This window comes from Salvia hispanica, chromosome 3, assembly GCF_023119035.1.
Source record: "Salvia hispanica cultivar TCC Black 2014 chromosome 3, UniMelb_Shisp_WGS_1.0, whole genome shotgun sequence".
Classification (NCBI taxonomy): Eukaryota; Viridiplantae; Streptophyta; class Magnoliopsida; order Lamiales; family Lamiaceae; genus Salvia; species Salvia hispanica.
In genome coordinates this window covers 53,214,053-53,237,168 of record NC_062967.1, presented here as the reverse complement: position 1 = coordinate 53,237,168, position 23,116 = coordinate 53,214,053, and the positions used below count along the sequence as shown (strand labels likewise).

The window sequence follows — 23,116 nt, the reverse complement described above, 5'->3', positions numbered from 1 at the left end:
TACATAGAGAGATATACGAATTGGTGGAGAGAGAGAGAGAGAGAGGGGAAACCGGGAAAGCGAGGAGAAAGAAAATGACTGTTTCTGGTTCTCTGCAACTCTCTCTGCAGCTCGGAATTTGCCGGAGCAACGGGCTTAGTAACAGATTTAGGGTATTCTATGCGAATCGTGTAGTCTCTCTCTTCAACTCAGCTATTTTTCCTATAATTGTTTTCTAATCGTAATAATCACTTTCCAGCTGCAGAATCCGAATGCCAATGGCAGATTATGTGTATCCGCCGATAATCTACCCTCAATTTCACTGGTACGCTCCGTTATTGGATTGATTTTATTTTCAGCCATATTTCTGATGTTTTTCATGGAAGGGGGGAATTCTCATTTTGTTTTTGCAGTTATATTTTCGATTGAAGTAGTTCTTTATATTCTAAGAGGATTATTTCTTTTATTGTGAATGCCTTCCCTTTGCTAGTCGTTTTTGCAGGAAATTTGTGTTTTTTTTACAATAATTCGTGTTTTTGGTAATCTGAATTTAATTGTACTAAGGATTTAATTATTGTATCTCTTCCTATTACTTTGCACTTCATTGAAGTTTTGCCTTCGTGCTGTCTCTTTGTTCTTGGCCACGCTTGACATTAATATTCAATTACATTTTCAGCAACACTATTCTTGGAGTTCGAATGTTTCGAAGAGAATAAATAGAAGAGTATGCACCATTCCTTGTAGAAATAACCGGCTTAGGTGCCATTGTTTTTTAAATCTAGGCGCGCCTTTGGACACTAACTGTGTAAAGAATGCAACCTTGACATTAGCAAGGTAATTTCTCCTTTTCAGCATCTGCTTTTTCGTCTGATTTCTCCGAGAAGATCCTTAAGCCACAATTAAACCTGTTGAAGCATTAGTTTTGCACATGAAATAGGGCAAAATTCTTAATGGGGTGCGATTATGGGCATGTATCCGACATTATTTGTACACTCTTTTGCCATAATAAACATGCTATAATGGGGGATAGATGCCCATAATCACACCCCATTAAGAATTTTTCCCATGAAATAGTCATCTGATGTGAAACTGTGTGATTCTGTTTTAATTCTCTAGCTGTCAGTTTTATTAAGTCATAAGTTTGTGTGTTGCAGATCATTTAATCGTTTGCAAGGAAGTCCCCTTGTCATTAAATTGGCTTCAGCCGTCGGTATTATCATCTTTGCTGTATGGGGTCTTGGGCCACTTGTGAGACTTAGCAGAAACATACTCTTCCACGTATTGTGTTCTTCTTCATATTTCAGTTCCTAAACCTTTTTTTTCTATTGTTTACATCCTTGTAAGAAGGGGTCTCTGAGATTTAGTTGAGTACTTGACCTTCGTAAGTCATCGACTAATCGAATACAATTAATCTGTCACATGTGCAGAAGGGTGATAATACATGGAAAAAGAGTAGTACTTATCAAATTACAACATCTTATATTCAACCATTGCTACTATGGACAGGAGCAATCCTCATTTGCAGGTTAGTATGTCTGTTAGCGGAAGATAGAAAAATCAGATCTGATAGGGTCACTAAACTATATTTAGTATCTTACAGAGCACTGGATCCAGTAACTATTCCCACAGAAGCTGGTCAGGTTGTTAAACAAAGACTCCTAAATTTTGTCAGATCCTTATCAACAGTGTTGGGCTTCTCATATTGTCTGTCAAGGTTAGTATTGTTTTCTTTTTACTGACTAATGTTGACTTCTCAAGATTTTTATCTACATTAAAGTGATACTTTCTTTTTGCTGTGACATTGACATTGATAGAGGTTGGTTTCCCATGACTGTTTTCATGTATATTGGCTACTGGACTTACTAAGGCCCTCATACATATTTATGCACATTCACCTGAGCTTCCTGCTGGTTAAATATAGCATTCTTTTATACGTTCATGCTCACAATATGCATACAGAAACTTACATCATACATTTATGCGTTTCAAGATTCTTTCGTTTCTTAGATAAGATACCTCCCTTTCTTGCTTGACTAGGATATTCACTGATCCATCACTTGTCCGATTTTTGTTGTCTTCTTTGCTCTTCTTTCTGAATCGTTATTTAAGAAAATACAACAGATAAATATAAAACAAGATGACTTGATAAAATAAGTAGGGTTTTGGACATAAGAATAGTAGCCTGGGTAAAGTACATAGAAAGCTTGCCTGGGTGCTTCCTAGGTGATTAATTGCGAGCCGTGTGTAATTCGATAACTTTGATATGTAATTTTAGTTACATTTTTAAGTGTCTATCACTTTTTGGATCTATGTATAAGTATGTATCTTATTCCAAATTTCTTCCAAACAGTTTACATCTCGGAGAACTAATGTCATTTTTTATTACTTTGTGCAGTCTGATCCTACAAGCACAAAAAATTGCAATGGAGACAAATGATTCCACAGACACTAGAAATGTATGTTCCCACGCTTTGTTTCACGCTACAGGATCTCTTCATGCGCTTATACTACTGTTACTGTGAAAAAACCTACTCCCTCCGTCCTTGAAAATTTGTCACCTATTTCCTTTTTCCTCCGTCCCTAAAAATTTGTCACCTTTCACTTTTACCATTTTTGGTAGTGGACCCCATATTCCACTAACTCATTCTCACTCACATTTTATATAAAACTAATATTATAAAAGTAGGACCCACGTGCCACCAACTTTTTAAACCCACTTTCAATTACATTTCTTAAAACCCGTGCCGGATCAAATGGTGACAAATATGGGGGATGGAGGGAGTATTTCACTTATGGTGGTGCACAGATACTTTAGTTATAACACCACTTTACTGTACTGTTTAAAAGCTTGGCCAATTACATACTTGTTTGACCTACACTTTTTCTAATATAATGGGTTCCTTCCCCCTGAAATTATTTAGCTGGAACTTTTGTCAAAATTCCATAGTGCATATCTTACCATTGTAGCATGTTTATTATGAACTCCCTGAATGTGTAGCATGGTATGCATTCGATATGCAATTATGCATAAACCCAACCCACACCATAATCATTGAAACTTATGGTTGGTATATTTATATGACAATGCTCATATTTATATACAAATATGAACTATTAAAATGCTTGCAAATTGTGTGTATCATAGTCAATGAGGATCCTACTGTATCCATACAAACATAGAACTCTCTTACCACTAAATAATTTCAGTTAATGATAAGACAACATGTATTAATTTACAACCATTGTAATGCTTATGGATTCTGTATGTATTGGTATGTTAGGGATCCTTCTTATTCAAACTAACTTCACCAGATAAAAGTTCCACATGAGTGATCAGATATTCAGTAAAGGCGTGAAAAGGGTTTCAGTGTGAGGGTCAATGAATAAATGTGTATTTTTCATTTTTCTTTTATAGTTGGTTTATTACATTATCAAAATAAATTTAAGCCCTCAGAACTTTTGACTGTTTTGCTTCTAAATCTTTATTTCATAATTTACTGTATATAGCCTGCCTTCTATGTACTCCACACCAGGAACTTTTATCATCGAACTTTTGTATCATCTAGATTTTAAATTTTAGTACTGAACATGGTTTTAAAGAAAATTTAACTGTTCTGGTACAAAATAGCATTTCAGAGCCCTTTTTTTTTTTTTTTTTGCAAAAAAGGGTTATTTATATAATTCAACCTTTTAACCTGATACCATAGATAATCCCACCCATTTTCCACAACTGTAAGTTTAAAAATTTGATTGGCTACGGCTCAATGGATTTTCATGCATAAATTGGAAGCTACCAAATGGAAGGATATATCTACGTATATGAGTAGAGAAAGCAGAATACGTGCTCCATTTGATACTGAAATTAGTTCACTCTCAACAGTTTTTTGTTGCTTCTTCACAGATGGGTTTTCAGTTTGCTGGCAAAGCTATATATACAGCTGTGTGGGTTGCGGCTGTATCATTGTTTATGGAGCTGTTAGGTTTCTCAACTCAAAAATGGCTCACAGCTGGAGGTCTGGGGACGGTCCTGCTCACACTAGCTGGACGTGAGGTGCAAATGAAATTTCTGTCCATTTTTTAGTATATCCCAATCATTTTTTGAATTCTTGCCTATTTTAAGACCCATTTATTGTAAAATCCACTCAAGAGCCCTTGGTTTCTGTATTCAGATCTTTACAAATTTCCTTTCAAGTGCAATGATTCATGCTACCCGGCCATTCGTTGTGAATGAGTGGATTCAGACCAAGATTGAAGGTTATGATGTTTCTGGGACAGTTGAGGTTCGTATGGGGTTGTTGAAAAACAGTAGCAGTGTATCATAAAAATTGTATTAGGCATGTTGCTCCTTGAGACATGAAAATTGTATATAGGTTGTTTAATTATGTTCTCACAGTCTGTATATCTGTCTGGCCTATTACTGCTGTTCAGACACTGCAATGCACATGAACTCGTGAGAGTTGCAGATGTCTACTTTCAGAGTGAATAGACAAACCTTTCTTCACCTTGTGTCATGTTCCTGTCCTCACTGATGTTGCTTGATTTCAGCATGTAGGATGGTGGTCGCCAACAATTGTAAGAGGGGAAGATCGTGAAGCTGTCCACATTCCCAACCACAAGTTCACTGTGAATGTTGTGAGAAATCTAACTCAAAAAACTCATTGGCGTATTAAAACCCACCTAGCCATCAGTCATCTGGATGTCAGCAAAATTAATGTGAGTTCTGTTATACTTTGTGTAGATAAATTCTGCTGCAAAGGAATGGATTGGTTCTCTCATTTTGATCCATCTTAAAATGTCATCCGCTCTGTGCAGAACATTGTAGCTGATATGCGCAAGGTATTGGCAAAGAATCCTCAAGTGGAACAACAGAAATTGCACAGAAGAGTATTCTTGGACAATATTAATCCTGAAAATCAGGCCCTCATGGTGAGATTTAATTCTTTGAAGTACAATTGAAGGGAAATTTTTTTGTACTGTGAAAATTAATGGTGAAAACAGTTAATACTTCCCCACCTACCTACCAAAACCCCAACCAGAGAGAGAGAGAGAGTTAACAAAATCTTCTGCATTGAGCTTGATTTAAAATATATTTGTGAGCATTTCTCATCATCACCTGGAATATGCACTCGTGATACATATATAACTCCAAATTTATGGATATGTAATTTTTTTTTTTGTATACAATTGTGCAGATAATGGTGTCATGCTTTGTGAAGACCTCACATTTTGAAGAGTATTTATGTGTTAAGGTGAGAATTTTTCTTAGTCATTGCTCTCTGACGCTCTTGACTCTCTGTCAATAAACACTGCTCTATACGACCTTAAATGATGCATCTTTGGAGGTCATGGGCTCATAGCTAAATAATGATTAGAGAATGCAGACGCTAAACTGTCTCTATGATATAGGTTGCGAAGTTGATATAAGTGGCACAATTTTTTCTCGGACTTTTCTTTTTCTCAACTTATTCGCATGACCTTGGTTTTTTCTACTAGTTCAGATGAAACGCCTTTTGATCGTTGTATTTGATTTCATTTATTTGGACAACAGGAAGCTATTCTGCTTGATCTACTCAGAGTCATCAGGCACCATCGTGCTCGACTGGCCACTCCCATCCGCACAGTTCAGAAAGTATTTACTGACGCGGACCTGGACAGTGTACCATTTTCAGAAACTATGTACAACCGAGAGGGAATGTCAAATCGGCAAGTGCTATTGATTGAACCATCCTATAAAGTCAACGGGGAGGAAAAGCCCAAAAATCAAGGTCGACCAGCAAGAGCAAATGTGGAGGATGATATCAAGGGAACATCTGCAAAGCCAGTACCAGATAGTAAGGTAGAAGCTAAGGGTGAAACAAATTTAAGCACTGATTCTAAATCCAGAACACCAACATCTGATGATAAGGCGAAAGACATGCAAAAATTAGATACCAAAGCTGATTCCGAGGCTGGAAACGCGCTTAAAGTTGAGACCAAGGAGGATCTAAAGACGGTTTCAAAATCCTCATCTGATCCTAAACTCAGTAGCAGTGCAAAAACCGTTGCGAATACCGACAGCAAGTCTATTGAAGAACCAAGTCCAACAGCTGATAGTTCTTCTAAGCAACCACAAAAGGTTGGGCAAGATGCAAGCTCAATCTCCTCACCGGAGTTGGGGGGCCGAAGATCAGACAATGCCTATTCAACTCCACATTCGAAGCAAGCTGCACAGACACCTGCAGCCAAGCCATCTATGGAAGAGAATATAGTCCTGGGGGTTGCACTGGATGGCTCGAAGAGGACCCTTCCCATTGAGGAAGAAATGGTTGCCCCACCAAATCCAGAAGACATGAAGGAGTTGGCCACGTTGCGTAGTGGCAATGGGCCAGCAGTAACTGAGGAGAAATTGAAAAACGATGGTAAGAGGCCGAACACCCCTGGCTCTCCGAGTAGCGAGCAGTCAGATCAGCAAAAGTAGAAGCATATCTGGCCTCTCCTGCAGTGCACAATTGGAACTGTACATATGCATATGCTATTTTTGAGAGAAGTGCATGATCTTAAGGTAAATCTTCAATTGTGCTTCTTTATATATGAAGTTCAATTTAACTTTGCTGATGTAAGCATTGAACTTGCCTTTTTGTAATGCATCTGATTTGTAATAGCTTGCCCCTTTTGTGCTGTGCTATAGATATTGGGGGCGTAAATCCCTTTCTCCTATATTTTTCGGGAATGAGGATTATTTGTCTTTCTATATTAAATCCATTTTGATGAATTTTCGAAACCATACAACTCTCTGTTGATGCATATGGTATTTTACTTTTCATCATAAACTGAACTGAAATTATATGCAACAAGTAGGAGAAAACAGCTAAACCCTAAAACTGCTCTCCAAAGCCTGCGATTTGATTTTTGATGCAACAAGTAGGAGAAAACGGTGATCATTTATCAAAGAATGACTCTGGTTATCAAATGATTAAAAATCTATGAGCAATTTACTTAGAGCATCACAATGGATGCCCTAGTGGAAGCCCTAGTGGTTGCCACGTCAGCATGCCCTATCTTTCTGCAATGGTGGAGCCTAGTGGATGATGCTCTATCTCTTATCCATTTTTCATTTCAATTTTAATGTTATCTTTTTATATTTTCACATATTATAAATAGAAAAATTAAATGAAAATCATGCATTACTTAATTTTTTAAAAAAATATATAAATTATATATTTAATTTTAATTAAATAAAAAATAGCAAAATATAAATACAATATTATACAACACAATAAATTTAAATAAAACACTTACATTAATCGAATAAAATGAGTAAAGTATAATAAAGGTCAAAATAAAAAAAGTATGTTGAGTTTGGGACTTGAGCACAAAATCTCTATAATTTTCCAAGATATATTTACCATTTGGCTAAACATAGATTATACATTGAAATCAAACAAACTTTTACATAAAGTAACAAAAAACTCTCTTTTAAGTGTAAAACTAATTGTCCCACATCGAAATCACAAAGAAATTTAGAGTTGAAAATATATCTATAAAATTATCATTTATCCCACATCGAAGTCACAATGAAAGTTGGAGTTGAAAACCTATCTATAAAAGGTTTACTCAAGTAATGCAATACTTGCTCATTTAGTGTGAACTATCGGTCGATCGGGCTTGGGATCGAGCGCGACCGAGGGCTGCAATGGATGCCCGACCACGCCCGAGCCTGATCTCGGCCGATCGGGCGCGCGATTGGGCATCCATTGTGGATGCTCTTACTATACTTAGTTGACATTCATAAAAAGTAGTACTCCCTCCGTCCAAAGTTCTTTTTTGGCAAAAACTTTATTACTTCTCTTTAGGCCAGCTTATTCGGCCGGTTCCGGTTCTAACCGTACCGGTTGATCGGTTAACCGGTTTCAATTTTTCATAAATCCTAGAACCGGAACTGGAACTGACCGATTAAGAATCGGTCGATTTCGGTTCCGAACCAGAATCGATGCGTAATCTTAACCCGAATTTATTTACTATAATTTTAAATAATAATCCGACATCTGGAAATATAATAAATAATACCTCAAAATTCAAATAAATATACAAAAAAATACAAACCAACAATACAATAATATTCATATATGGGTAAAGAGTGATGACAAGTGTAGTAGGTCGGACTAGTTTATGTTGACAATTCTTTTATAGAAAAAGGAGTTCTAAAATTTAGTATTTTTTCTAAAAGGAGCTTTAAAAAAATTGAATTCCATTTTCCTTTTTTTGCTAATAAATATTCAATGGAATTTCCAATACTAATTGATCTTGTTGTGACTTTTTGGTTTAATATGGAATGATATTGTATTTGTGTAGTTCTTTTGGAAATTAAAAACAAACTTATGATTTTCTACTCATAGTAGTTAGTTCATAAAAATGGATTGGGGAAATAATTATAGATTTAAAGCATCACGGTTTAAACATTTTAAATACTTCAAAAAATAGAACTCGCAAATTTAACACTGTTTGAATCTTGAATTCACTCAATGTTTCAAATTATTTATTTCCAATTCAATATTAATTCAATTAAGTTAGATTTATTAGTATATTAAATTATAAAAAAAAATTGAATTGTAATTTGGTTCCCGGTTAGGAACCGATCGGTTTCGGTTCTACCGAACCGAATTTATATAAAATGTTGGAACCAGTACCGGAAACGGAACCGGTTTTTCGGTTCCCGGATCCTCAATTAACCGGCCGGTTTCGATTCCGATTCTAGTTAAACGAGAACCGGGGAATCGTTTAAGCACCCCTACTTCTCTTATTTTACCTCTCTTCATCTCTCTTACTTTACTTTCTCCACTTTCACTTTTAACAAATCAATTTCTTAAATCTCGTGCCAAAAGAAATGCCCCAACTTCCTTGGGACGGAGGGAGTACTATTGAATTATGAGTTCTTCGATTGTTAATGCGGTATATAAGGACCGCTATCTTTCAGACATGCTAAAATTGTTATTACGATATATAAGGACCGCTATCTTTCAGGCATGAATCTATCTGATTTGGGAGGGAAGAACTTAAATCAGTATCTCAATTCAAACATGGGTCTGATTCACACTCCATATTCTGAGTTACTATATGAAATTAGAAAAAATCAGAGTCTTTGTCTAAAAAAAAATGTATAGATCCTTTCAACGAGATAGGAGTAATACATTTAGATACAATTGTATTTTTTTAAACCGTCGTAATTATATGCAGCAAAATTATAACAAAGAGATGCACGTTTCTTTTATTTGCAATTTCTCTAAAGTAAGACTCACTCTATCCTAGTGTAAAGTTCTTTTATTTGCAATTTCTCTAAAGTAAGACTCACTCACAAGAGAATTGGAAAGTTCAACGACTGGACATAAAAAAAATGAAATGCATTAATTAATTTAAGATAGTGGAAATGAGTGGCATATTACAATCATATCCTAAATGCTGGTTCAAGATAATTGTATAGTTAATCACGACCTCAAATTTTACAAATATATAACATTCCTAGGAGTAGGACGACCCCAAATGAATGAAGGGAAACCATTTATTGTCTAAGTAATGCAAGCCACAACCACACACTCTATCTGCAGCCAAAATTCATACAAGGATCGCCCGGTAAACGCGCAACCAGCAGCCTCAAGCACTGCACATACAGTCCGGAGCTGGGTACGTATAGATTGACTGTTGGGACCTCCTTAGTCGGAGTATCCCTTGCCGACTTTTATGCCCTTCCACGACCGCCTCCTGAAACTCCGGCCATGTCAGGCTCTTGTTCAAGAAAAGCGGCCCTAAAAGCGCCATGTTAGGCCTTATCGTCTTCATATTCTCGTATGTCCGATGGCCAACCTGCAAATTCGGGATTCATACGTAGAAAACCAACAAAATTAACAAATACGAACTTTGAGTTTAAAAATAAAAGTTTTTCTAATAAACACCAAAATATGATTAATAGTTCAATTAAAAACTGCCACCAAATCAAAGGAAATCTTCACTGGCAACGAAATCCTCAACAACCGAATAACTAACCAAGAATCAAGATTGCCAAAATTTCCAAAATTCCCATCAAGATCAAATCTTTTCCCTACCTACCTAACAATTCACAAATTTCCACAAAATACCATTTCATATAAAAGGCAAAAGTCCTCCAATCTCACCCCTTTTGCAACAGCCTCTCCTATAACTAAACAAAACAGCAAATTTTACTAAACACAAACACAAAAAAAAGCAAAATTATCAAACACAAAGATAACTCCAAACAAACAAGACATAGATTCATCAAACATACCGAGACAAGTGAGGGAAAGGCATGGCTGAAAGGAGTGAAAAGGCTGGGAAAGAGAAGGGGCAGCAGCAGCAAAAGGGCTCCAGCCATGGTTCCTCCTCCTCCTTTGTAGCTGTGAATGTGAGAATGACAACCCTCCCTCATACTAATAATAATGGCTGTCTTGATCTTTATTGCAAGCTAACTGCACATGTATTCTTATTTTTTTATTGTTGTAAGCAATGAAAGATGCAAGGGTAGAGAGGGACTACAACTGGAAATAAAGAGGGCCAATTTCATTCAGTCCACTCACCCCCATTTATGACGCTCACAGACAAAACACACTCCCAAATTAAAGATCCAATTTTTTTAACTAAAATATTGTCAGAAAAAAAACCCTTCAATATTTACACCCAAAATTAAGGTGGAAAGAGTTAACAAGAACCACAATTACAATAATTGAGCAATAATGCAGTAGCAAGAGAACATCAAATTACAGTGCACAAAACTTGACAGTGAGAAGACAAGAAACAGCTGCATAAATTTGGAGTCTTTGAGGTCAAGGGGGGAGTAATATAATTGGTTGTGATATCTTATCAAACAGCTGATTGTAATATTTTATCAGCCACCGCTTTCTACGCGTCGCACAATGAATTGGGTCGTCTTGTAATGCAGGTTTTTTGGGAAAATTCTTTCCAATTTTATTATGCGAAGTTTCCTTTTTTTTTTTTTTATTTAATAAAAGTAGGGAGGTTTATAAATTATTAGGTTTAATCGCGATCAAAATATTTGTGGGGAAAAGAAAATATTTTGTGGGGTGTCATTTTTTATTATTTTGTGATTGGGATATCGCGCCACCGACGGATTGCTTTCGCCCTGGTCAAATTATTGGATGATTTGGTTCTCTCTTTTTTACACTGTACTTATTATTTACTGGTTCTGTCCCTCAAAATTTGATACAATTTATCATTTCGGTCCGTTCCTGAAAATTTGATACACTTCATTTTTACCATTTTTGGTAGTGGACCCCATATTCCACTAACTCATTCCTACTCACATTTTATTATAAAACTAATACTTTAGAAGTAGGACCCACATCCCATCAACTTTTTCAACCCACTTTTTATTACATTTTTTAAAACCCGTGCCGGATCAAAGTGTATTAAATTTTTGGGGACGGAGGTAGTACAATTTTTTTGGAATGTTTGGAAATTTGGGGTAATTCATAATTTAACGGAATACATATGGAAAACGTACTTTTTACAAATGACATATTTTGGAATGTTTGGAAATTTGGGATAATTCCTAATTTAATGGAATATATATGGAAACACATTGTATTTAACAAAATAGGAAAGGTAAATAAAAGAGATATATCATGTATTTATTTTCTCAAAAAGTGAAATATGCACTTTCAAATATTAACACATTCCAGATAAAAAAATACATTGAAAAATAAATTGTTTTTATAATAAAACAATACTCCTACGAAATGCATTATACATGACGGTTTAATACATTCTCAAATATCTTTCCTCTTAAGGAACGATTTTTCATGAAAGGAATATAAATATAATAGTTATAAAATTTTACCTCCATCTCAAATATCTTTTCTCTTAAAAAATGATTTTTTTCTTTAAAAAAAGTAAATATAGTAATTATAAAATTTTCTCAATTCATTTATCTCTTTATTTGGAGATAGCTTTTGCAAAACTTAAATAACATCTCATTTTCTTGCTTTCTTAAAAGAGAGTAAAGAGAGACGCAATCACGGGTTTAATGTGAAAAGGAAGTGTCTGAAAAACATATTTTTGCTTATTTAATCTAATATTCACCCTCAACTTCAAATATGAATCTGACGGAAATTAAAAATACATATAAATATAAGAAAATACGTTGTAAAAAAGAATATCATAATATAAACAATTATTTATTTATTTCTATAAATCTCATTGAAGAAAGGGATCAAGTACTTTTACCAATTTTCTTCCATTGTAAAAACATTTTCCTTTGGATCTACAGAATGAATATTCCAATCAACAGTTGCAAGCAAAGCATTAGATAAAAGGAATTCTAATTTTCCTAAAAGTAGAGGAACATATTTATTTATTTATAACTATAAGGTTATTTTGGGGCAACAGAAATTTATTTCCAATTTTGATTAGGCTTATCTAGTTAAATGACGTACTAATTACTTAATCTAATTGTCGCATTTATGAAGTAGCCATCTAAACATGTTGTCGCATATGCTATATTTATTGCACTTGTCATTTTTTACCTAACTCGAGTCCACTTTTGATGACATTATTTTGATTCAAAACGACTCATTTACTCCTACATAGTTGTCCTCTTCAAACCCAATTGACCACTATTGTTCTAGACATTAATTCTAGTGGTTAAAGTGTTTAAAGTACTATTTATATCATGGTTAGGTATTGATTTTGAGATTCTAAATTAAATTTTGTGCTCTATCATATATATTTAGTACTATTAAGGTTGTAAATCATGCCACAAGATTCTCCAAATAAAATTATAGGTCAAGAATCATCATTAAGTATCGATGTCGAATAGTAGATGATTTGGATGATGACATAGTTGCTCTACTATCATTTTTAGTTACTCTCTCGTTTCATGGTAATAGAGTCATTTTTTTGGACGTTTCATAGTAGCAGAGTAATTTTTTTAGTAAAAAGTAACATTTTCTCTCTCTTACTTTTCCGTCCCTCTTACTTTATTATCTCTATTTTTCTCTCTCCTACTATGTTATCTTTTTATTTAATATATTACACATTTTTTTCTTAATCTTCGTGTAGGAAAAAAATGTCTCCATTACTATAGAACGGAGGGAGTACATTACAAAATACTCCCTTCATCCAAAAAAATAGACAAGTTTTACCATTTTAGACCGTCCATCAAAATTAGACTAAGTCTAAATATGAAAAGTTTTAAACTGATACTAGCCCTATATATCATTCTAAATGTGGAACTCACAATCCAATAACACTACTTCCATCATAATTTCTTTCTATCTCTTCTACTTTATCAATTATGTATTAAAATTTATGTCATTTATGATTTTGTTTATTTTTTTTCATCTTTTTTTGGATGAAGAGAGCAATTTTTAATTTGAGCTTGTTTAGAGTCCATTCAATTTAAAACCCCCTACTAAAAAGGAGAAACAAAAAAAATTGACAGCAAGTAATTAATTCATTATGGTCCAGGAATGGGCCAATCGTTGAAGAGGTCCATTAACTCCTGACGAAATAGGCCCCACTAAAATGGGCCATTCAACACTCGAAGCCCAAAATATCTTCAGCTTCCTCTCTTTCTTCTTGTAAATACTTGCTGATTTTCTACTGATCACCCTGTGATTATATTTATATTTTCCTTTTTTGAGGGGACAAAGATTTGGAGTTTGGGACAGCCAAAATATGAAAAATAAAATTTTGATTTCTAGCATGAATGCATTATAAAACACTAGATATGGTGTGTGGCATGAATCATTTAATAATGATACTATTTTATTGAGATTGCATAGGATCGGCACCGACAATAAATTAAAGTACCATTCGAGTTTACATATCAATATATCATTAGTACTGCCTCAGACTGTATTTAACTGACATGACAAGTATAGATATGGTGCGTGACATAAATAGTAATTAATTAAGTGTAAGCAAGAACGGAAAAAATATACTCCATTTATCCATAAAAATTATAGTTTCATAAGGTGCCCAAATTGGCAAAGTGATTCTCTAAATTATAGACATAGTGAACTTTATGCTTAGTTTTCTTTTCTTTCATTTTATTATCTTTTATCTTTTATATTACTTTTTTTAGCACGTTTCTATCTTTCTCTTTCTCGATGGAGAACACATCTTCGTTCTTTTCCGCAGATGATGGGCACGAAAAATGCATAAAATTAATTTCTTTCATCAATAGATCCAATCCAAATAACTGTATATATTTATAATTTTTTTTATTAATTTCTCTTTATACCGTTCCTCAATTAGAATTTACTAATAAGATGTGAATTTCTTTGAAATTCTGACATAGACATTCTCTCTTTATTAACTTAATAGGCCAATTAAATCAAGGTATGTCTATTGTATGTTTGCGAAGATAAAGTGTAAATCTGAAAGTAAGAATGACGGTTCTCAACATGTGGTGCTGGAGTCTCATGGATGAAGACACGTACGAGATCTACTACTATTAGTTATGAATTTGAGTTTAGTTAAATGGGGATAGAATAAGTTGAGTTAGCTTTAATTTAGATCGTATTTCGTTGTATTCATTTTGAATTTTCAATTATTGATCATAATAAATTATTTATTTTTATGATATTTACTTACATATAAATTATTGATTATAAAGTGATGCGAGTTGGTGCGTAATTTTAATAATTAAAATTTCAAACTTCGAATATTTTAGAATTTTCCATGAATTTTAGAGATTTTCTAATTTTCAATTTCGGCGATAGATTTTCAAAAATCATAGAATATACAATTCGAAATTTTAAGAGAATGAATTAAGTTATAATCCATAAATAAATGAAATTATAAATCATAATAAAATTTGGCTCCAATTCTTGTTGACAATATAAACCTTAATGGCAAATTCAATTTTAATTATACACCATGATGATAAAGACAAAAATTAAATACTACTTTCTTAGTAATTAATAAATAAAAATGAAAACAACCACCATCCAGATGCAATTTGATAAATAAAAATCACAAATATATCAATTCACAGTATTTCATTATCAAATCTATTATTAATTCGTTCATCACATTGACATAGTATAATGTAATTCAATACAAATTTATTTTCTAAGTAGTAGTACTAAAAAATAAAATTAAGAAAGGAATTAAACTATAAGACAATGTGCAAAATAAACTTATCGTGAATATAATTGTTCATCGAGGTAATCTCTAAATTTAGATTAAAAAACTTTGCCTTTAATTAAAAGTTTTAGTTTCAGTTAAAACTTTGCCTTCAATTTTTTTTTTATGTGAATATTTGTATCAGGTCCGAAAATAGAGAAAGAAAGAAAAAAGCTGTGGGCTGGACTGTGATAAATTGGGCCCCCAAGAAACAAAAATTGTTCTGCTGTCATATTGATTCTGCCCAGAAAATGATTGTGCTTTTGAACTTTTAAACCAAAAATTCTTTGTCACTGCAAAAGGATTTGATATCATCCAATTCCCCCATAGCTTCTTCTCCTTCTCTTTTTAGCTATTCTATTTTGTTTTATACTATGTCCATATTTCAATTTGTCTGCAACTCGTTTCTTTACTCTCTCTTTCATATGTTTAGAAATTACTAGTGTAGAACGGCATTATAATGTTGTTGTGTTAGATTCTTATGATATAAAAGAGTAATTAAGGAAAATGATACGTTGCTAAATGCTAATAAGGATTTGGAAAGTTGCATAGGATAATATTTATAGAATCAGGAACGTGAACTCTAAATATTTTACAAACTTCAAACTATGATTTGGATCATTAAAAAATATCAACAGATGATAAAATAATAGTAACAAAAAATGTCAACACAATAGTAATAAACAGATGCAATCAATTAGTATTAATTACATCTTAATAAGAAGAACATCACAATAGTGAACTTTGTGTTCTTGTTTGGAATGGTATATAATATATACTTGCCTACTTTGTGTTCTTTTTTGGAATGGTATATAATACTTCCCTCCGTCCCACTTAAAATGCAACATTTGAGAATCGGCACGAGATTTTATGTAGTGTTGTTCTATGAGTTAATGAAGAGAGAGTAAAGTAAGAGAGATGAAAAAGTAGAGATAGAGTTATTTCCATTTAAGGAAACGTTTCATTTTTAATGGGACAACCAAAAAAGGAAAACGTTGCATTTTTAATGGGACAGAGGGAGTATATACTTGCCTAATATTCCACTATAGTTCAATCATTTTTCTATTTTTGGAAGTTCCTTCATAGTTAAATCATTTTTCTATATGAAATAATTAATTTAATTTTTCTTTCCTACTTCATTCATGTCTTACTTTATTTTGTTTACATTATTCATTATTCTACTTTATTTACTTTTCTATTATTTACTCTTTTTTACTTTTCTCTAGGGATGTCTATCTAGCCCGAAACCCACAGGTCGGCCCGAGCTACCCGGTAAAATCATAGGGTTTGGGCCGGAAAATCGCAACCCATATTCAAAAGCGGGCTACACGGGCTAACCTGTTCGGGTGGGCAGGTTATGTGGGCTGGCCAGGGTGGGTTGCAGGTTAGCCCACGGGTTGAGCATTTAATATAAAAATATAATTAAAATTTTGGATTATATACTTATATGAAGTATATTTGGTAATATCAATATTAAATACAACATTTATATTAAGAATATATAGTAATTATGTCTTCTCTATCAAATTGAAAGTTAAGGTAATATGATATGCATGATTTCCATTTAATTGTAGTCAGATTCATGTGTGCTATTAATTAAATGATATGTTTATCTGTTTTGTTTAAATTTTCAATTGCTATTATTTTCTTTCTCTTGACCACTTTGATAATACTTTACTATTTGCGTCAATATGCTTTTTAATAATTTAGAATATTGGATTTGATAGAAAGTAACATATAAGATTATTATCGACCCGAATAGCCCGTGGGTTAGCTCGAAACTCGAAGATTTAGGGTTGGGCCAAAAATTTATAACCCGAATAACCCGTACCCAAATAACCCGACAACCCGAGTGGATTAGCCCGAACCCGAGCGAGTCAGCCCAATTGACATCCCTACTTTTCTCTATAAATATATTTTTCTTTATTTTTGGAATTGGGATTAGGGAATAACCGTAAAAAGCTAAGCTGGTAGTCCTAAAATATTAGCTATAAATGGAGATGCGAGTGAAGATGTGATTTACTAATCTAGCCTATCCATAGAAACAATTCCTCAATCATTTTCTTGAAAACCCAACCGAATTCCTTAGCCCCACAATCGAATTTGCTGATCGCACACACATCAGATTCCTCCCACCAATATCAATCTATCTCCCTAACTTCAATCATTCTCTCTCTCTCTCTCACACACACAAAATGAACTTCACTGCAGTTTTTCACAATTGAATGTGATTTTATGAATTGAATACGTGTGTTGTATAGTCATTTTGTATTTTTCTTTGAAAACTGATTTTTCGCAGTAAAAAAAAAGTATGGAAGATATGTTTTCTATTCCGAGTTTGTATGAGCTTGGGAGTTGTTCGGATACATACGATGTTGTGGGCATGTTGAATCCAAGATCCATGGCAGAAGCCAAAGCAGTCGCCGCCGGCATTACCCACAAGGAAGCCGAACGCCACCGCCGCAAGCGAATCAACGCCCACATCGCCACCCTCAAATCCATCCTCCCAAACACCATCAAGGTACGTTAGTACTATTTCTTACTCCCTCCGGTCCCTGAATAAGAGTCATGTCCCTGAGTAAAAATTCTATTTCACTTTTACTAAAAATAAATGCCAAAGTAGGCATCATGTTTAACCAACTTATTCTACTAACATTTTACGATAAAATTAATATATAAATTGGACTCATATTCCACTAATTTATCTTTATATTTCTTAAAACTTATGTCATAATCAAATAAGACTACTGTTTGGAGACATAGGGAGGATATTAATTTGTTAGGAGTTCATAGATAATTTAAAAAATATACTACTTCATCCGTCCATCAATATAAGGGGACATGAGTTTTAAGAAATATAGTAGAAAGTTGGTTGAAAAGGCTAATGGAAGATGAGTCCTAATTTTATAATAATATGTTAATAAGATAAAGTTAATGAAACGTGGAGTTCATTATCAAAAGTAGTAAAAAGCAAACGAGAAGTTTATTGGTGAACAAACGAAAATGGCAAAACGAGAAATTTATCAGTGGACAGAGAGAGTAGTAGAATAGATTGAATTCAAACTTCAATTACTAATTCCGTTGTTTGCAGAAGGATAAGGCCTCCCTTCTGGGAGAAGCGGTCCGCCGCGTGAAGGAGCTGAAGAAGACGGCGGCGGAGCACAACGAGGGCGAAGTTAATGACTACCCAAGCGAAGCCGACGAGCTAAAGGTATCACAATGCCAAATCACGGGCCTGATAAAGGCGGCATTATCATGCGACGACAGGCCCGAGATAATCCTTGACATGATAGAGGCCCTGAAAGCGGCCGAGGCGAAGGTGGTGAGGGCGGAGATGGCCACGGTTGGCGGCCGGACCAAGACCCTGCTATGGGTAAGGCTGGCCCCCCAAAACGACGCCGGATTGGGAGGGCTGAGGCGGGCCCTGAAAATGGTCATGGACAAGTCCACTAGTTCGGGCCAGGCCTGCAAAAGGGCCCGTTACTATCATTTGTGATAGAGACTTTAGCTAGGGATTTTTTTGGGATTATGTAATTGGTTAATTTATAAATATGGATGATCTATTTGTGGAATGGGATTCTGTGATAGTGAGATTCCATGGTTTATTGTTGGGGATTATTTGGGTACAGTATTGTTTTTGGAGGGAAAGGATCTTTCAAGTATTGCTATGATGTTTTAATACACTTTGTCATGCATATGTCGATGCTACCATGTTTCTATGTACATTGCATGTTTTGGTGAAAAAATGGGCCATGGAACTTTATGTGCCTTTTGTATTTTTGTTGATACTATTAATAAGCTATAGAAATATGATGAATTCGGTGTCATGTTATTTTCTATGAAAATTATGTAATGTAAGGAAATGAACAATTGATCGTATTATGATTTTGGTCAAAAACACGCGATTCCAAACTTTACTGCCATTGATGTTTCATCAATACCATATATTCGTGTGAATAAAAGTAGTATCATTTTTAATTTATTATTACTATTATACAATTTCTTCAATTTTTAAAGTCCTCCTACTTTAATGGAGTAGTAGGTAGTATTTGATTCCACTCAGTCCTAATATGATATTGTTACTTCTTTTATATTTTGAAATGAGATTAAACAGTTATCCTTCGTCCATAAAAAATAATCATATTTATGGATATGGGTTTTATTGAAAAACTGGTAAATAAGAGGGAGATAAGAAAAAGTAAATAAAGTAGGAGAAAGAAAAAAAAAATAAGAAAAAAGGAGAGAAAACAATTAGAGAATTAGGAAAGTTGGACAAAGTAAGGAGATAAAGTTCTCATTTTCAAACTACTATCACTTTTGTGGGCATTCAAAATGGTAAAATGATACTATTTTTTGGTGGACTGAAGTATTAAAGATTGAGAAACTTTTTTGGAAAATACTTGTACAATGATTTATTAAAACAAATTTTGATTAGTCATGTATACGTAAGTATGCATTAAATTCTTGATTTAGATGTTAACAAAATATATTATTTTATTAACACCACGTGTGACCAGAATCTAGAAGAAGCTGCGCCACTATTAAAACGTGTGACCAGAATCTAGAAGAAGCTGCGCCACTATTAAAAGATTGACTACTGACTCATATTTGCCTCATCTTTTGTAAAATTGGATGCATGGCTGATGGCTCTTATATTTGTTTTACATTTTTATAGTCGTATATTTAATTAGGTAGTCAATAATAAGCAAACACAATAAATATTAGTATATGATAATTGACGGCAGTGCAAGCTCAGAATTTCACTACACTCACCTAACTAAAATCTTTATCTTAATATAATCTTGTCTTATCTGATAGAGGAAACATGTTATTTTTAAGGATAGAGCGTTGTAATAATAAGTCAAAATATTTTAAATTTGTAAGCAATTGATCAAGTATGGCTATGAACAAGAACATAGAGTTTGCTAAGGAAAAAAAAGGAGCTATATTGAAATTGAAGAACTTGGTGTACAATCTAGATTCTCACGTAGAGACTGAGCTAAAGAAACTAATTGGAAAACCCTTAAATAACTAACTTGACTAATAACCCTTTTAAACTCGCAGCCAAGCACAATGGCTAGTTTAATGAACGGTCGTGATCAGCGATCACCAACTAACTCTTCATCCAACGGTTCCTGTGCAATCACAGCTCGGATGATCAACACTTCATCCTTTCACTCTACCCCTTTAGCTCCAGTTGAATCACTTCCTGTCAATTCTTTTAATCAGTAGGCATATCAACATTCCTCCACCTTTGACTACTTGGTTAATCCTACATATCCCTTTTACACATGCCAACAAGCTTAAGGCATAGCTCAAGCTTCTCCTTGGATAAAGCCTTTGTGAGCATATCAATTTATCTGATTCAGAAGGGAAGAACTTGCATCAGTATCTCAATTCAAACATGGGTTTAATTCACACTCCATGGTCTGAGTTACCATTCAAAAAGAGGAAAAAATCGAGTCTTTGCTAAAGAAATGCGTTGAGATAATGCTTTTTCAATTCTCTCAAAATGGAATCCATTCCATACGTATATGCCATGATTCCTTATACTTTGACAGAGTACACATATCTAAATTTGATATTTTTAGATACTTTTTCAGACCTATTGCAGGATTCACACAAGTATCAACTTTGAACACTTTCACTCTTCCCTTTTCTACTTCTTCTCTCAAAAAATGAAGCCGCACATCGATGTGCTTACTTCTTTCATGAAATACTTGGTTCTCGGCAAGATAAATTGCACCGTTGTTATCACATCCTAAGGCCACAACTTCCTGCTTCACACCAAAGTCAGCTGACACTCCCTGCAACCAGAAGCTCTTCCTAGTCGCAGCTGTTAGTGCCATATACTCGGCCTTAGTGGTGGATAAAACCACTATATTCTGCAAGCTAGATTTCCAACTGACAGTTGCACCATAAATAAATACCTGAATTGTGATCTCCAAAAACCCATCAAGGCTTCCTCATTATGCTCACTGGCAGATTCAAGAGGGCAGGAGTGGGCGGCCGCCTCCTCTGGGCCATCCGGAGAACCTAAATATCCCTTAGGGTCGAGCCGAAAATAGCAAAATCACCCCCTCCATGCATAGAAATATATGACTTTTCAATAAATATCATGTTAAACTTAGTGGTTGTATTGTTGGTCATTTAACTAACTAAGAAGTCTGCCTAATGCTCCTTCCAAAATCTATCATAAACCCACAGATGAGAAATTAAACGACGTTGTCTATTTCATAAAGAAAACAAAATTGTTTGCCAGACTACCAACTTAATTGACTATGAGATAATTATAACACAAATCTAAACTAGTACATACTCCCTCCATCCGCTATTAGAGCATCCACAATGGATGCCCTAGTGCATACCCCAATGAGAGCCCTAGTGGTTGCCACGTCAGCATGCCCTATCTTTTTGCAATGGTGGAGCCCTAGTGCATGCCCTATCTATTATCCATTTCTCATTTCAATTTTAATTTTAATTTTTTTTATGTTTACCAATTATAAATAGCAAAATTAGACTTCCAAATTAAAGAACTAGAAAAAAACATACATTATTTAATTTTTTTTCTAAAAAAAGTTACAATAAAGAGATATAATTTCAACGACCACTACGTGTCCAAACTTCTTCAATCATGTCGTTCATGAGATCAAGATGAGCTTGTTGGTTGCGCATGCTCTTCTGAGCTTGTAATCTCTCGCTAAGTCCATAGGGTAAACCTCGAACGACCGGCGGGGCTGCATGACCTGCGCTCGGAGCGGCTTCATCGTCGGACCACTGGCTAGCTGCACGACCTTCATCGTGAATAATCATGTTGTGCAAGATGATGCACACGTACATGACATTGGCGATATGATGCCTGTACCAGGAACGAGCTGAGCCTTTCACTATTCCCCAACGCGCTTGAAGCACACCGAATCCTCACTCCACGTCCTTCCGTGCAGCCTCCTGCTTTGCCGCAAAAAACTCTCTCCTCGCACCCGTTGGGCAGGAGATCGTCTTCAAGAAAACTGGCCATCTTGGGTAAATGCCGTCGGCTAAGTAGTACCCCATATGATGCTGTCGTCCGTTGGCAGTGAAGCTGATAATCGGACCGTTGCCATTGCATTGCTCGGTGAAGAGACTGGACGAGTTCAGCACATTGATGTCATTGTTGGACCCCGCCACGCCAAAGTGAGCATGCCAAATCCAAAGACTGTAGTCAACGATTGCTTCAAGGATCATCGTCGGGTGGGTACCCTTATACCCATTGGTGAATTGGCCTCTCCACGCTGCAGGACAATTCTTCCACTCCCAGTGCATACAATCAATACTCCCTAACATTTCAGGAAAGCCGTGCACCGTATCGTGCATCCACAGCAGGTCCTGGCAATCTTGGGCATTCGGCTTGCGCAAATATGTGGCGCCGAAGGCGTCAATAATGCCTCGCACAAAAATTTACCAGACACTCCCGACCAGTTGTATCCCCGACGTGAAGATACTCGTCGAACATGTCCGCCGTAGTGCCGTATGCCAACTGACGAAGCACAACCGTGCACTTCGTCAGCGGGGATGGACCCTTTCTGTGGGCCGCATCTTCCCGCCACTGGAAGTACTCGTCGCGCGTCTCCAACGCGTGAACAATCTGGAGAAACAACTCTCGCCGCATCCTAAACCGTCGGCAAAAAACCGGCGCGCCCCACCGGGGATGTTCGGCGAAGTAGTCCTCGAACAGACGTTGATGAGCTAGGACATGCTCTCGACGGATGGATAGGCCTCGGGACCTGCTCTTGGGCCTGCTGTTCGGCTTGCTCTTGCTCATGTATTGCACGAATACCGGCGAAAATCTGGTTCCCGAAAGCAAACATTGTGCGTTCCATAGACCGTCTAATATCTTCCCCGGGAAACATTTTGGAAAAGTGAGTGGAAGAGATATTGCAATGGAGAGAAAGTTGAGAGAGATGTGTGAGAGTTGTGTGAAAAATTAGTGAAATTAAGGTATATTTATAGAATTGAAAAA

The 23,116-nt window shown here is 35.2% G+C and overlaps 3 protein-coding genes across 3 annotated transcripts; 2 read left to right on the top strand and 1 right to left on the bottom strand.

Annotated features, from left to right (window-relative positions):
- Positions 1–6,730, top strand: LOC125214603 (mechanosensitive ion channel protein 2, chloroplastic-like). The gene is made up of 13 exons (XM_048115694.1): positions 1–152; positions 239–304; positions 656–813; positions 1,134–1,257; positions 1,407–1,504; positions 1,580–1,693; positions 2,375–2,435; positions 3,881–4,030; positions 4,149–4,259; positions 4,525–4,692; positions 4,792–4,905; positions 5,172–5,228; positions 5,528–6,730. The coding sequence occupies exons 1-13, from the start codon at positions 75–77 to the stop codon at positions 6,434–6,436; spliced, it is 2,208 nt and encodes a 735-aa protein (XP_047971651.1). The 5' UTR covers positions 1–74; the 3' UTR covers positions 6,437–6,730.
- A 10,707-nt stretch (positions 6,731–17,437) lies between these two features.
- Positions 17,438–18,800, top strand: LOC125211120 (transcription factor bHLH30-like). Its single transcript, XM_048110817.1, has 2 exons — positions 17,438–17,638; positions 18,209–18,800. The coding sequence occupies exons 1-2, from the start codon at positions 17,438–17,440 to the stop codon at positions 18,611–18,613; spliced, it is 606 nt and encodes a 201-aa protein (XP_047966774.1). The 3' UTR covers positions 18,614–18,800.
- Positions 18,801–20,389: 1,589 nt separating this feature from the next.
- Positions 20,390–22,765, bottom strand: LOC125210495. Its single transcript, XM_048110043.1, has 5 exons — positions 22,559–22,765; positions 22,043–22,482; positions 21,742–21,976; positions 20,838–21,047; positions 20,390–20,455 (listed from the first exon to the last, which is right to left on the bottom strand). Exons 1-5 carry the CDS (start codon positions 22,763–22,765, stop codon positions 20,390–20,392), a joined length of 1,158 nt encoding a protein of 385 aa, XP_047966000.1.
- Positions 22,766–23,116: the final 351 nt, after the last annotated feature.

What these genes read in the sequence shown, in the direction of transcription:
- LOC125214603 (XM_048115694.1), top strand. Translation starts at nt 75, where the DNA reads ATGACTGTTTCTGGTTCTCTGCAACTCTCTCTGCAGCTCGGAATTTGC. An exon ending in GCAGAAACATACTCTTCCAC is followed by an intron (nt 1,258 to 1,406) that starts GTATTGTGTTCT and finishes TCACATGTGCAG; the next exon opens with AAGGGTGATAATACATGGAA. An exon ending in ATTCCACAGACACTAGAAAT is followed by an intron (nt 2,436 to 3,880) that starts GTATGTTCCCAC and finishes GCTTCTTCACAG; the next exon opens with ATGGGTTTTCAGTTTGCTGG.
- LOC125210495 (XM_048110043.1), bottom strand. Translation starts at nt 22,765, where the DNA reads ATGCGGCGAGAGTTGTTTCTCCAGATTGTTCACGCGTTGGAGACGCGC. An exon ending in TGAACGACATGATTGAAGAA is followed by an intron (nt 21,048 to 21,741) that starts GTTTGGACACGT and finishes ATCACAATTCAG; the next exon opens with GTATTTATTTATGGTGCAAC. An exon ending in TTTATCTTGCCGAGAACCAA is followed by an intron (nt 20,456 to 20,837) that starts GTATTTCATGAA and finishes ATGCTCACAAAG; the next exon opens with GCTTTATCCAAGGAGAAGCT.
- LOC125211120 (XM_048110817.1), top strand. Translation starts at nt 17,438, where the DNA reads ATGTTTTCTATTCCGAGTTTGTATGAGCTTGGGAGTTGTTCGGATACA. An exon ending in TCCTCCCAAACACCATCAAG is followed by an intron (nt 17,639 to 18,208) that starts GTACGTTAGTAC and finishes CGTTGTTTGCAG; the next exon opens with AAGGATAAGGCCTCCCTTCT.